Source organism: Chrysemys picta, chromosome 18, assembly GCF_011386835.1.
Source record: "Chrysemys picta bellii isolate R12L10 chromosome 18, ASM1138683v2, whole genome shotgun sequence".
NCBI classification, from domain to species: Eukaryota; Metazoa; Chordata; order Testudines; family Emydidae; genus Chrysemys; species Chrysemys picta.
Genome location: NC_088808.1, coordinates 15,193,736 through 15,206,335, shown reverse-complemented (window position 1 = coordinate 15,206,335; position 12,600 = coordinate 15,193,736). Strand labels below are relative to the sequence as shown.

General features: G+C 51.5%; 1 protein-coding gene across 2 annotated transcripts in view; it reads right to left on the bottom strand.

The window, feature by feature from the left end:
* The window catches only part of ASS1 (argininosuccinate synthase 1), a 79,446-nt gene that overhangs the window by 27,906 nt on the left and 38,940 nt on the right, over positions 1-12,600 (bottom strand). For both annotated transcript variants that reach the window (XM_065572519.1, XM_008169167.4), the window contains exons 10-12: positions 10,380-10,470; positions 7,681-7,765; positions 3,641-3,705 (exon numbers count right to left, since the gene is read on the bottom strand). In XM_065572519.1, coding sequence (XP_065428591.1) covers positions 3,641-3,705; positions 7,681-7,765; positions 10,380-10,470 — 241 coding nt within the window. The remainder of the gene's footprint in view (positions 1-3,640; positions 3,706-7,680; positions 7,766-10,379; positions 10,471-12,600) is intronic.

The window sequence follows — 12,600 nt, the reverse complement described above, 5'->3', positions numbered from 1 at the left end:
CTACATTTCTATGTACAAACAGTCCCTCACCTTCCCAACCAGCAATTTCCTCTCATAGAGTCATAGACTTTAAGGTCAGAAGGGACCATTATGATCGTCTAGTCTGACCTCCTGCACAACGCAGGTCATAGAATCTCACCCACCCACTCCTGTAATAAACCCCTAACCTATGTCTGAGCTATTGAAGTCCTCAAATCATGGTTTAAAGACTTCAAGGTGCAGAGAATCCTCCAGCAAGTGACCCATGCCCCACGCTGCAGAGGAAGGCGAAAAAACCCCAGCATCTTTGCCAATCTGCCCTGGAGGAAAATTCCTTCCTGACCCCAAATATGGCGATCAGCTAAACCTTGAGCATGCGGGCAAGACTCACCAGCCAGCACCCAGGAAAGAATTCTCTGTAGTAACTCAGATTCCAACCCATCTAACATCCCATCACAGGCCACTGGGCATATTTACTGCTAATAGTCAAAGATCAATTAATTGCCAAAATTAAGCTATCCCATCATACCATCTCCTCCATAAACTTATCAAGCTTAGTCTTGAAGCCAGATATGTCTTTTGCCACCGCTGCTCCCCTCGGAAGACTGTTCCAGAACTTCACTCCTCTGATGGTTAGAAACCTTCGTCTAATTTCAAGTCTAAACTGCCTGATGACCAGTTTATATCCATTTGTTCTTGTGTCCACATTGGTACTGAGCTTAAATAATTCCTCTCCCTCCCTGGTATTTATTCCTCTGATATATCTATAGAGAGCAATCATATCTCCCCTCAGCTTTTATTTTTTTTCCTCTCTCTCTCTCATATTATATATAATATATAAAAAACGTATGTATGTGTGTATGTATGTATGTATGTATCCCGGCCCTAAAACATGGTCTATTCACAAATGTTGTATGGCTTTACTTATACTGATGTAGTTAAAGCAGTACAAACCTCCTAGTGGGGATGCAGTTATACCAGTAAAAAGGTACCTAGGCTAGGTCTACACTACAGGGAGGCGGGGGTCGACCTAAGATATGCAACTTCAGCTATGTGAATAGCGTAGCTGAAGTTGCATATTTTAGGTTGACTTACCTGGCTGTGAGGACGGCGGCGAGTCGACCGCTGCCGCACCGCCGTCGACTCTGCTTCCGCCTCTTGCCGCAGTGGATTTCCGGAGTCGACGGCAGAGCGATCAGGGATCGATTTGATCGCATCTTCACTAGATGGGATAAGTTGATCCCCAATAGATTGATTGCTACCCGCCGATCCGGCGGGTAGCAAAGACGTGCCCCTAGATGGATAGAGCTTATTCCTGTATAGGAAGTGGAATAAATTTACAGGGGTAAGACACCTTTATACCGTGTTAGGTGTTACTGGTATAACTATATTGGGGAAAAAAATGCATATCCCTAGCTGATGAAACTATACCAGTACAAAACCTGTGTATAAACCAGGCCTAATTTAGCAAAATTAGGCATAAGCTTCAGCCTGGTCTACACTGCAGAGTTAGGTTGATGCAAGGCAGCTTATGTCGCCCTAACTCTGTAAGCGTCTACACTAAAATGTCCGCTCCCACCGATGTAACTTGCCCACTACGCCAACTTACTAACTCCACCTCCACGAGAGGCGTAGAGCTTAAGTTGATGTAGTTAGGTTGATGCAGGGTGTTGCTTACGTCAACTGGGGCTGCCTTTCAGTAGCCATCCCACAATGCCCCTCACCCACAATACAATCGATACCAGTGCTTCTGGTGAGGACGTGCACTGCTGACACAAGGAGCATAGGATGGACATGCAAAAGTGATTTAATTTTGTAGTGTAGACTTGCCTGCAGTCCTGCTGATGTCAGTGGGACTAAGCACATGCTTAAAGTTAAACATGCACTTAAATGCTTAGATGGACACAGAACGGGGCCCTGGTCCAGGAGTAGGGCTCCTACGTGCTATGGTAGTACAAATAATGAAGCGTAATAAGCACAATGTTACATGTTTTACGTGGTCAGCAATGCCCCAGTGCAGGGGCCTGCAGCATCACGGCAACGTCTAATGTCGTAACGCTCGGATTGTCGCCCTAGCTGGAGGAGGCTGACTGCAAAGGAGAAATCTCCTGTTTACACCCAAACACGTTGGCGATCACTCACGAATGACACACGGAAAACGGACATGATGGTTAAATGGGGGTTAGGGCAATTATTGAATGCTGCAAGGGTCACTGGAGCACGTCAGTGGTTCTTCAAAATAAAACAAACAGAAAAAAGATCTTGACACATGACTCAGTGTCCGGAGAATCACAAACAAAGGTTTAGAGGGCTGATGGTTTTTTTAATTCAATTGCGCTAACTAAAAATCAAACCAGGGGGGTTGGGACTTCGGCTGCAGTAATGCACGTGTAAATAATTCCCTCCTGTCTTGATCTGAAGGAAGACTGAGGTGGGTTGTATTTTGCTGTGAAATGCTATCATAATATTAGCTCCTGCCTTGCTGCCTAGGGTAGGTTTAAATAAAGGGTGCACATACATAGCTATTAACGAGAGCTGAAGGGGGGAGGATGAAATGGAGACGCTAACTAGCTGTATTGATATTCACCTCGGAAGGAGGCAGCTCTTGTCCCCTGAGATTTTCAACAAAGCTATTTCTCACCGACTAATGACAACCCCAAGAGTTTAAGAGTCAGGCCATTCAAAATAAATAAATAAATTAAAATATCAAGAGATTATTTGCCTTCTGAGTTACTAACCTTTAGGGACTCTTGTTCCCAAGCTTATCCCTCCAATCTTCAGGGCTAGAAACTCACATTTTTGAATGAAAGCCGAGACTAACATAATCCCCTGACTCCAGGAGCTGGGGCTTGGAAAACACTAAATATTGTGAGAACCTGTGACAAAATCATGAGAGTTGGCAACACTGAATCCCCCTCCCTGACTAAACCTTGACATTTGTCCACTAGTAAAAAATAATGGCTTAGATATTTACTGTTTTCCCTTTTGGTTCATTTAGCTCAAGATACTAGAAGGAAGTTCCTTGGAGTTTTCAACGTTCTTCACTGAAGAGGAAAGTTAAAAGTCCTTAAAAATGAAAAATTGATTCTAGACTCAGAGGTTCACAGGAAAAGAAAGGGAGATTTTAGAGAGATGCTTTTTTTAGGTGGGAAGACGTGCATCTGGTTAATATTATTTATTAATTGTGTTGCAGTAACACCTTGAGCCTCAATCAGGGATCTCTCTCACACGCACAAACAAAGTCCCTACCTAAAAAACCTTACAATCACAGGCCCCAGTCCTGTGCACACTGGGCCCCAAACGAGGAAAGGAACAGGGCCCCTTAATCCAATGAGCATTAGTTACTATTAAGAGAGGCTGCTGGTTAGATATCAAGGGCAATTCTTGATGACCAGACGCTCACCTACAATGGTGAGGGAGGCTGGATAAGCGCTCTCAGAGGGTGGAATCCTGGCTCTGTTGAATCAGTGACAAAACTCCCTTTCACTTCAATCAGCGGGGCCAGGATTCACCCATAGGGCTCCATAGGTCTGGATCCTGCACTCTGCCCACGCACGGCTGAGCGGTGGAGAGTAGCCAGCTCTTTTTTTGGAGAGTGAGGTCCTTAGAGCTGCCTGGGGCTGGGGCGTGGGAGGGAGTTGTACATGGGAGGGGCTCTCACCTCGGGACTTCATGCCGATGAACCGATTCTCCACAATGTCAATGCGCCCCACACCGTGCTTGCCTCTGTGGAGAGAAAGGAGAGGAGAGGTGGGACAGGTGTCACGTGTTGCCAGGGGACGAACAAGCCACTGGGAGGCAGTTGAACTGCTCGGTGAAAGCAGCTTATGGGATGGCAGCCAGGCAGCGTCAGCCCTTTCTGGCACTCTGCACTAGGAGGGCTCAGTCCGACTCCATTGAGGCCACTGGGATGCACTGGCTTTCTGGGAAGTTCTGGCTCGGGTTTTCTGCAGTGGCCATCACTGTGATACCGGAGCCCCTCCGATCCGGCCCCAAAGAGGGCTACTGGCCTAGCGGACGGGAGGAAGCAGAAGATGCGATAGATCATGATTTTAGCATGGCTTTTGACACAGTCCCACATGAGATTCTCATAAGCAAAGCAGGGAAACGTGGTCTAGGTGAAATTACTATAAGGTGGGTGCCCAACTGGTTGAAAGACCACACTCCAAGAGGAGTTATCAATAGTTCGCTGTCAAACTGTCCAGCAGGGGTCAGTCCTGGGTCCGGTACTATTCAATATTTTCATTGAGGACTTGGATAACGGAGTGGAGAATGTGTTTAGAATATTTGCGGATGACATCAAGATAGGAAGGCTTGGCAAGGATAATCTGGAGGCTTTCCAGATTAACCCCTGAGAGGGCTTGAAACAAAACAGCCCCCTCACCCATAGCCTCGCCCTTCCCACTGCTTCCTCAGGGGTTTCTCACCTGAAAGCTCAACCGCCCTCAGCCACCATATGCCATTAAGCCCGACATGCCCACAGTTCAGGTCAGCACCTGGACTGCAGTCAGGAGCCTGTACCCGGGCTGCCTCCCCCAGGCCAGGACTTGGGCAGACCCAGTGTGGAGACAGGAGGCAGCACAGACGGTTAGTCAGCCTGGGAGCTGGAGAGCCCGAGAGAACCACCAGGCTCTTGTCTGCCAGCAGCTTCAGTAAAGAATCCCCTTTATAATCATTACCACCCTGTTTCTGTTTCAAGACAGGGAAATTACGACACCCATTTTTAAATCCATGGGATGGTCCCAATTTCTGCAGCCTCCCTCCAGGCCCTGAGAGCATGGCTCGGGGGCAGGTAGAGCCTTGGATTTAGCTTGGACTTTGCTGCACAGCAACCCACATCAGGACGCTGTGCACCACCAGACAGTGTCACGATGGGCAGGCGGCTCAGGGGAGGGCCAGGCCCAGCAGTGCCAGCCCGAAGCAGAGGGGAGGAAAGTGGGTGACGGCATTTCTCTCCCCTCCCTGCCCCACAGAGAGGGATGAGAGCGGAGCCCAGCGCCACCACAGACACGCTGGCCCAGATCCTCAGAAGTGTTTAGGTACTTTGGAGTTAGGCACCTAAATACCTTTGAGGTTCCAGGCCAGTACTTCTGGTTGTGGAGCGTATGTGCTGAAGCCATCAAACAGGCCTGTCAGCAGTCACGCTGCTTCACAGCAGGCTGGGAATAGTTGGAATATGATCCATTATCAGGAGTCCTCCCCCCACCACGCCACCAAAAACAATATCCCTTTGCGGCTTGGACAGAGAAGGGAATGTGGAAGCCCCTTCCCCACCCCCGAAAGCCAAGCCTCGTTGCCAATGCAAATCTTCCTTTCATCTCCTCGCTTACCCCTTGGGCCAGGAGATCTCCCAGTAAACGTGGCCCAGCAGGCCACGAGACAAATACACGGGCGAGAGAAGGGGCGAGGGGGAGCCGCTGCAGCTGCATTCGCCCTTGGTGAAGTCATTTTAAAACCACTTAATTAACATTTAAAAAGAGAACTACATGGAAAAGTTCATTCGCATTCAACTGCAGGGGGATAAAGGCAGGGGCACAAAGGAGGAGCGGGACGGGGGCGTCTGTGTGGCACTTGGCAAAGGGACGGATGAATGGTTCCCCTGGGGCCTGCCTACTTCTGAGCCAAAGACGGGACCACAGCCCTTTGAGAAGCGGTGGAACACAGAGCCATGTGGAAGGTACCAGAGGGAAGGGGTAGAAGGACATTTTCCATGAAAGCATCGTGCCCAGCTGAAAGGGTCTTAGTCTGAACCACAGCTTGGATTCCTGGCCCTGGGGCTGTGGTGGAGACGACTCTCGGCTCACACCCGCAGGGGTCAGTCAGAGGCAGCTTTACTGGCGTCGGTGGAATAAGTGAGGAGAGCATCAGAGCCGGATGGCACGCCACAGTCACCGGGCCACTCAGTTTAGAAATGGCTCTGGAGGCCCGGTTAAGGTGGAACGCGGTCCTGGTCTCCAGGGCCAGAAGAATGGGTCTGTGTCTCGGGGACTTGGTGGCAGTGGAGGGAATCCACCCCCACAGTTATCTGTCAGAGCAGAAAACCCTAAGCACCCACTTCCCGACAAAGGGAGGGAGACAAAAAAAAAGAGACCAGGAAAGCATCCAAGTGACCAAATCTTCTGTTTCTAGTAGCCCTGTAAAAGCAGAATCATCCCTCGCAGTGAGAGAGGAGGACAGGGATGGCTGAAGGGAAAGGACCTATCTGAAAAAACGGTGGTAGTGGTGGTGGTGGGGGGGGGGGGGAGGGAGGGAGCTGGCACATGAGTAGTGATGAGTCAGTCCAGCTGGATGGCAGGTACTTTGCCAGGGGCCACTGGGGCAATCGGACCTTTGGGGAGGGTGACCTAGAACACAGGGACTGATGGCCCAGTGCTGACAATTACTAGAAAGCCAGTTCTTCCCAGTCAAAACACACACCAAGGGAACTGAGCGTTACCATGGGAGAGAGGCTTCTGGGCTCAGCTGGGCCACTGGTTCCCTGTGTAACCAGGAGTCAGGAGCAGAGCTGAGGCTAGAAATGCTGGTCATGTTCTCTAACCACTAGACCATGCTCCCTTTAGGGCTGCCAACTTTCTATTTGCACAAACCCAAACATCCTTGCCCCGCCACCTGGCCTGTCCCCCCTGAGGCCCCATCCCCACTCTCTCCAGCCCCCCTCCCTCCATTGCTCTCTCTCCCCCACCCCCTCACTTGGCTGGGGCTGGAGGTTGGGGTGCGGGAGGGGGGCAGGCTCCAGGTGGGGTGCGGGCTCTGGAGTGGGGCCAGAAATGAGGGCTTCAGGGTGCGAGAAGGGGACCCGGGCCTGGGTGCAGGAGGGCGTGCGGGGTGCAGGCTCCAGGAGGGGGCTCAGGGCTGGAGTAGGTGGCTGAAGTGTGTGTGTGGGGGGTGAGGGCTCCAGCTGGGGGTGAGGGCTCTGGGGTGGGGCCAGAAATGAGGGCTTCAGGGTGCAGGAGGGGTCTACTAGCTGGGACAGAGGGTTGGGGTGCAGGAGGGAGTTAGGGTGCGGGCTCTGGCCGGGCGGTGCTTACCTCAGGTGGCTCTTGTTGGCAGCGCAGTGGGGTTAAGGCAGGCTCTGTGCCTGCCCTGGCTCCATGCTGCTTCCAGAAGCGGCCGCATGTCCGGCCCCTAGGCAGAGGCGTGGCCAGTCGGCTCTGCACAGTGCACACTGCCCGTGCCCGCAGGCACCACCCCCACTGCTCCCACTGGCCGCTGTTCCCGGCCAATGGGAGCTGTGGAGCCGATGCTGGGGCAGCACGCGGAGCTTCCCTGATTGCCCCTGGGCCCAGGGGCCGCAGGGACATGCCGGCTGCTTCCGAGAGCTGCGCGGAGCCAGGACAGGCAAGGAGCCTGCCTTAGTCCCGCTGCGCTGCCGACCAAAAACCGGACGCCTGGTAACCCTAGCTCTCTTCCCGGTGAACTTATGTAAACTCTGCTCTTTGTGTAAACAGTCAGAACCTAGAATAGCCCACAACTGGCCCAAAAACGTGGGCACCGTCTGTTATTTGTTGGACCGCTCTACTATGTAACCCATTATTGATCTTTGGTACATCTTGCAGGAGGACAAATGCTGCTTTAGATGCCTTGCCCAGATCCGAGCCTATGAGGTGGGTGGGTGTCCTTGCACAGCCCTCTGAGCGTGTGCATGCACGTCAACGGGGACTCTTCTCCGAAGAGGAGAGTGCACGAGCGTCCGACACTTACGCAATTTCATTCAGGTAAACAAACAGCTCCAGGGAGGACTGGCGAGTTGCCCCATCTTTGGTGTTTGTGACCTTCACCGGGACACCTGCAGAACAAGAGATAGATGCAGAGAGGGGATGGGGGTGGGTGGGAGAGGGAGCTGAATCAGCGTTTTAACGTCAAGAACACCTCTTCACATCACCCAGAGTACGTTAAATAGATGTGACAGATATGAACTCTAAATAACTTCTTAAAAAGGCATGTCCAAGCCGCCGCGCTCAGGGGGGAAAGCCCTCAGGAGAAAAGAGAAATAAATAAAAAAAGGCCATAAAATGCCCCCCCCCTTCTGTCCTCTCTCTTTTTTTTAGGGCCGTGAAATTGCAACCAGGCCCTTAACTAATTGAATTTCACGCTCCGCTATTGTCTTATGCCACGGCACCTTCTGTCCCACCAGCCGCTGAGGCAGGGCCTGACAAATGACCCAACAGCCAAAGAAAGGGGTTTGTGTGTGTGGATGTGTGTGGGTTGGGGGGGAAGTGATGGAGGTGCGGGTGTGTACACACACACACACACACACACACACACACCCCTCTGTAGCGTCTGTTCTGCAGACAAACACAACACATGCTTCCAGTGATCCGCCTGACAGGAGTGAATGGGAGCCCATCTCAGGCCAGTCACTGGCAGGCCGTGGTGAGGGCCGAGGGCTCCATGAATTAATTACACTTTTTTTTTTTTAAGGCGCTGGGTGGGACGGGGGGGCGGCTCTGAATAGAAAGAGGCATTTTCTTTAGCAGTGTGAAATGAGCAATAAATGTATTAGGAAGCTGACAAGGGGGCTGCGGGGCCCACAAAGAAAAGCTGTTGAGAGTTGGAGGCTAATCTCCCCTCCATCTGCCCTTCTCATTACCATTTAGCGCACTATCAGTTGCCAATCAGGCCTCAATGGCTCCCTTTCTAGTCTTTATTATGAAGGCGCCCGCGAGAGCCACTGTCCAGTGAAGGGCCCTGTCAGCTTTCCCCATTCTAAACCCCCTATTTTCCAGGGGTTTATAAACTCGGTTGTAAATTGCTATTAAATGTAAGTCTCGGCAATAATGAACCTTAAGCCTCTTCTCACTGAGCCCTCCCCCCCCACCCTTCCCTTGCCCCCCTCCCTTTCTATTATCGTCTTGCGCCGGGGTATTGGATGCACTCCACCCGACGGAGAGCCGCCAATTGTCAGGCCCGTTGTTGGAGAAAGCCGCTTAGCCTTTAAAATAGTTAATAATTAGATTAAAACTTCAAATAAATTAACTAGCGGCTGAATGGGGAGCTGGCGGGGGGGCTGCAAGGGAGGGATTCTTAATGCTCGGGGAGGATCATTAAAATGGAGCAGGACTCTTCGGCCTGTCTGCAGGGGGGCTGCACGCAGACACAGTGGCCCGAGAAGGATCCCCCACCATCTCCTAAGAGCCTGAGACGACAGGAACGTGAGATGTTTCCCCCCCCCCCCCCAAGTTGCGTGCTCTGCTGGCCTCATTCTGTGATAAGACTTTGCACCTTCCCTAGCTACCTGTGTTGGAGGCTCTCTGAGCAAGGGCTGTGACAAACCTTGCCCACATCTTCTCATCCCTCTTTCAAATCACAGAGAGGGGAAGTCACTAGCCTACAATCTACATGGTGAGGCGGTGGTAGGAGCAGAAAGAGAACCCAGGCGTCCTGATTCTCAGGCCCCTGGGCAATACCACTTTCCTATAGGTCAGAGCCCACTTGCTTCTCTCTCCACACACAACTGCCTTGTATAAGACGCCACGCCCCTGTGCTCATGTATCGCTCTGTGGCCTCAGGAATGCATCAGCCTATGGAAATTGGGGCCCCCAGCATGCACCCATGGTCTTTGGCAGCAGAGCACACTCCGCTCGTGTTTCTGTCTGGAGTGACTCCATGGGCGTTTGAGGAGAGACCTCCCAGGGCACATTCTGCCCTCGACTCCCAGGCCAGATCCCAATGGGAGTCGGGTGGACGTTGCTGAGGAGAGAGCTGAGCTCAAGGTACCTGCAGGTTTTCCTCCTCTTGCTTCAAACCAGGCTCAGTGTCTCTGTGCTGCATGTGTCAGAATGGACGGACGTCTCAGCTGGGTGGAGGCAACTCATTTCCCGGGGCAGAGGAGCACGTATGCACACCCACGTCTTGCATGGTTCAGCACCCACCCACATGGGGACATGTCGCTGACCTCACACCTACATACTGCCCTGGCACATAGTGGAGCAGGCAGGCCCATCTCTGCACTCAGGCAGCTGCTTACATGCTGGCATGAGGCACTCCAGCAAGTAAGCGGCTGTTAGTATTGAGAGCTGCACCAAGCCAAGTAAGATGGAAGTCAGGAGAGGTATCCTCTGACCAAAAGCAATCAGGGTGAGACCACTGGCCTGTCTCACTACCCAGAAAGGAGCATGTGCAGAGATGAGGAGGAAGTTTGGATTCAGCTCCATAGCCAGGCCTGGAAATTTATGTCCCCCTCTAGCTAAAACCAGCCTGGATCCAAATTCTCCTACACCTCCTTCTTCAAAATATCCCACATCTAATGAAAGACAAAAGGCCAAAATCCTGGTCTTGTTGAAGTCCATGGCTAACCCCCCACCCCCACCCCAAGGACTTTTGTGGGGGAAAGGGGGGACCAAACTCCGACCCCAAAAGAGGTAATCTGGAAAATAAAACTAGGAACCCAAAGCACTTACCCTTCCGGAATTCAATCTCTAGGATGTCTGGAGTATCTGGAGAGGTGGCAGGATCTTTGGTCTTGGTGTAGAGGCCGGGAGGTGCCTGATTCTGAAGGGGAGAGAGGAAGGTTGAGAGCTACTGCCAGCTATAAAGGCAGGGCTACCCGCTCCCGGACGACACATTGTGTATGTACTGTGCCCCTGAAACCCACGGCTTATACTCAGGGTTTAACTTCACCCAGACTTCGCAGACACCCCTGACTTCCTCCCTGTCAGTCCTCTCTCCATCTCTACAATCTCACTCATCCCATGTGTAACTCACACCCACTCTGGGTGGCACTAGCACGCTGTCCCACTTTAGCGCGACTGAGCGACAGACAGAGGCTGAGGAACCTTCAACAGGTGTGGCTCACAGAGTTGGGTCCCTTAGCTCAGGCAGGAGAGGCTTAATGCTTTAAGATCCAGAGGTCCCAGGTTTGATCCCTGCGGCAGATGACCCACTCAGGGTTTCACTTCTCTCTCTCTCTCTCTGTTCTAGGCTCGCCTCTTATCCAACTCTGGGCAGCTATGCCTTCATAGCCGTCTTTCAGCACCTGTTAAAATGATGACCTCTCGCTGGGTCCACAACACATTCCTCCTCCCTGGCTTATCAAGCTACAGCCATCCAGGCCTTTGGTGGCTTCAAAGAAGATGAGAGAGAAGGCCCATGCAGCTTGGATGGAACATCTGGATCCCCCCTGCCCAGGGCTCTTCACTTCAGTTCCCTCCTGGGGCTTATTTGTACGTAAGTCCAGGGGCGCTCACCAACACCATCTCAAAAGTAGACGCGTGGGTTAGCATGGGCAGCAAATCCTGCCTAACCCACAGTTTTGATGTCGTCACAAAGGAGAGCGCTGGAGCTTACTAGGGGTCTGGGAACAAAGGGCTAGAGAAATCAGACAATTTTTCCCCTCAACTTGATCTCATCTTTTTCTTTGACGCCCCCACAGCTGGAGATGGAATAGCTGTGGAGGAACAAGTCAGGCAGGAAAAAGTGGGACTTTGGCAGAGAGCGAGCGGCAGAGCGCACACTTCCAGAGAGCGACGCAGACGCGGAGAATTGGGGTTTATGCTGCACTGACCGAAAAAACTAATGACTAGCCCTGACCCCAGCAGGTGCTCCTGCCGCATGTGCTTTTTTACAGTGTCCCCGAGGTTAATATGCCCAGAGGGAAAATAGAGGAACAAAGCAAAAACCCATTTCAAAACACATCAACCTTTATGTATATTTTTTCCAGATTTATAGTAAAGAGGCATCTTCTCTCTTTTAAAGCTGGCCCAGAGGAAATGGCTCTCACAATTAGTTTATGGCTCAGAACTCGGGTGACTCCAATGAATTGCCACATTTGGAAGCACGTACCAGAAAAGGTGGCCGGGGAGGGGGGGGGGGGGGGGAAGAGAGAGACTCTCTCCCCTCCTGGAATGTGAATGTAGCTGCCTCTTTTCAGCTTGGCAATTTTGTGCCTCCCTCTTGCACTCCTCACCCCACCCCCCATCTCCCGCATGTACATAACTGGATGCAATGGCCCTGAAATGCTTTCAGACCATTTGCAAACTCACGTGCCTAGCGGCAGACACCCCACTAAAACCTGGCCCTCATTTTCCGAGGTGCTGAGCACCCACAGCTCCTATTGACTTCAAATTCTGAGCACTCAGCAGCTCCCATCATCAACTCAGGCGACTGATTTAGGTTCCTAAAGATGGATTTAGATGCCTACATTTAGGCACCCTCCTTTGAAAATGTTGGTCTCGAATCCTTCTATGCCAAGGCTTGTCACAACTTCCTGATGCTGCTTTTCCTGTTACAACCAAGGGGAGGTTTTCCTATTTCAGAGACAGCTCTTGGGGTCTTCTGACTTGTACTGCCCACTCTAGACAGCTCTTCTAATGTTTGCATCTCGAGGTAGCTGGGCTCATCTTGTGTCTGAAGTTACAGGCCGCATGGAGAATCATTCCATTGACACTCCCCCTCCCGGAATTTTTTTTTTTTTTGGCTAATGAAGTGCCGTTTGGTGGCATCCTCCACTTGTCAGAATGGACACATTCTCTCAAAGCAGCCAGCCATTTGAATGAGATCCCCTTGCATGGGAGAAACAGCAATAAACTTCCTCCTAACATTTCTTTTGTTGTTTTAAATGTGACTTAGGCACGTAAGTTGCATTCAAACTGTTAACTGTCAGGGTTGCAGTTGGGTACATAT